General features: G+C 34.8%; 1 protein-coding gene across 1 annotated transcript; it reads left to right on the top strand.

Annotated features, from left to right (window-relative positions):
• Positions 1-1,001: 1,001 nt before the first annotated feature.
• On the top strand, positions 1,002-1,934 carry LOC128647057 (olfactory receptor-like protein OLF1). Its single transcript, XM_053699873.1, has one exon. The coding sequence runs from the start codon at positions 1,002-1,004 to the stop codon at positions 1,932-1,934; it is 933 nt and encodes a 310-aa protein (XP_053555848.1).
• The last annotated feature ends 477 nt before the right edge of the window (positions 1,935-2,411 follow it).

Consider the following 2,411-nt stretch of genomic DNA (forward strand, 5'->3'; position numbering starts at 1 on the left):
AATTTTTATGCATCCTGAAAGGCCAGGTAAAGAGTTTGTCCAGATGAAACAGGTACATTAAAACACACTATTAACCCCTAAACCATCATTCCCCCTAGGCTACAAAAGAGATGAATTCCCTTTTAAAGGCAATGCCGAGCCAAATGCCCTTTTCAGGGCACTTTGTAGATTAGTTTTTTTTAGGATAGTTTTTATTTTGGGGCATTGGGGGGTTAATTTTTTTTGTAAAAAGTTTGGGTTAGTTTATTTTGGTTAAGTTTTGGGGTGTTAGGTTAGAGGGTTTAGATGTTAGTATATTACTTTGCGATGTGGGGGAGGCGGTTTAGGGGTTAATAGTATAGTTTAGATATTGCAATGTGGGGGGATGGTGGATTAGTGACTATTAGCCTATATAGGTAGTTTGCGGTGTAGGGGTGTGGCGGATTAGGGGTTTCTAGTGTATTGGTGACTTTGTGGTGGGCTATGTGGCGGTTTAGGGGTTATTAAATTAAGGGATTATGGTTATTCGGGTTAGCACGCAAGTAGGATGTTAGTTATTTTTTTACATTTTTTGCTCCACTGACTTCTGTGGAGCAGTAGGTTATTGCGATAGCGATATTTATTTTATGCGAGTTGGGTTATCGCTAGAGCATTAATTTTTTACTTTTAACTTGTAATACCAGTGCAATAGCGATATTTATTTTGCGCGAGTTGGGTTAGTGCTAGAGCAATATTTTTTTATTTTTAACTTGTAATACCAGTGCAACCCGATGCGCAAAAAAAGACACCACTAATGCAATTGGCACTCTAGTGCAAGCACTAGTTAGCGCTCCACTTGTAATCTAGCTCATAATGGGGTAAATATTGGTGCAAACTAATATGTAATGGGGAAAAAAATCATAATTTCTTCATGTAACAGGTAAATTATTCTTTTGTCTGTACTATATTCATGCTATAAATCTGATGTGTTTATTCTTGGCTTCCTTAGAAATGAAAATGTTGAACATTTGATTCTTACCAACATGGGCAACCAAACAGTACCGATGGAGTTCATCCTTAATGATTTTTCAGTAAATCCAGGACTTCAAATTTTTACTTTTATATTGTTTCTGGTTATCTATCTTGCTGCATCTGGAGGAAACATATTGATCATCTTGATCATATTGCATGCGCCTCATCTTTGGACACCTATGTACTTTTTTGTTGTAAATCTTGGTATTTTGGACATGTGTTATATTTCAACTACTGTCCCTAATTTCTTAAAAAACAGTTTATCACAAAGGAAAACCATCTCATTCATTGGATGTGTGATTCAGCTTTATGTATTTCTGAGTATGGCTGCCACTGAGTCTACGCTTCTGGCAGTTATGTCTTATGACAGATATGTAGCAATTTGCAATCCATTGCATTACCATATTATCATGAACAGAAAAAACTGCCTGTATCTTGCAGTCAGTGCTTGGTTTAATGGGACTATTTATTCCATTATTCATACTACCAACACTTTCAGGCTACAATTCTGCCAATCAAATGTCATAGACCATTTCTTCTGTGACATTACACCTCTACTGAAGATTGCATGTTCAAATACCAAATTAAATGAAATCATGATTTTTGGGGTTGGGGCTGTTATGATTTTGCCTTGTTTTCCATTAATTATTACCTCTTATATTTACATTATAAAGACTGTTTTACGAATCCCTTCAGCTAAGGGGCGTAGTAAGACTTTTTCCACCTGTGTTTCCCATTTAACTACAGTTGGCCTGTTTTACCTTACTGGAATTTCTGTGTACTTACATCCAGTGTCAACATCAACTGCAGTAAACCAAGACAAGATCAGTGCAGTATTTTACACTATGTTAGTGCCAATGGTTAATCCTATTATATATAGTTTGAGGAACAAGGAGTTAAAAGAAGCCATATTGAAAAGAGTGTTCATAAAGTTAATTTTATGATAGAAGACAGGGATTTTTCAGGAAACATTGTGAACAAGTGAAGAAAAAGTATATAAACATTTTTGTTTTTCAGGTATGGTATTGAACGTTCAAAGAATAAAAATCTTTACAGCAAAAAGTAACACAAATATTTATTTTCTGTTATAAATTGGAGAGACCATTAAAGGGACACTAAACCCCATTTTTTTAATGATTCAGATAGAGCATGCAATTTTGAGCAACTTTCTAATTTACGCCTATTATCACTTTTTCTTTGTTCTTTTGCTATCTTTATATGAAAAGCAGGAATGTAAAACTTAGGAGCCGGCCCATTTTTGATTCAGCACCTGGATACATTCATGCTTTTCATATAAAGATAGCAAGAGAATGAGGAAAAAGTAATAATAGGAGTAAATTAGAAAGTTGCTTAAATTGCATGCTCTATCTGAATCATGAAAGAAAACAAAATTAGGTTTCATATCCCTTTATTGTGCTAAC

Source organism: Bombina bombina, chromosome 2 (assembly GCF_027579735.1).
Source record: "Bombina bombina isolate aBomBom1 chromosome 2, aBomBom1.pri, whole genome shotgun sequence".
NCBI lineage: Eukaryota > Metazoa > Chordata > Amphibia > Anura > Bombinatoridae > Bombina > Bombina bombina.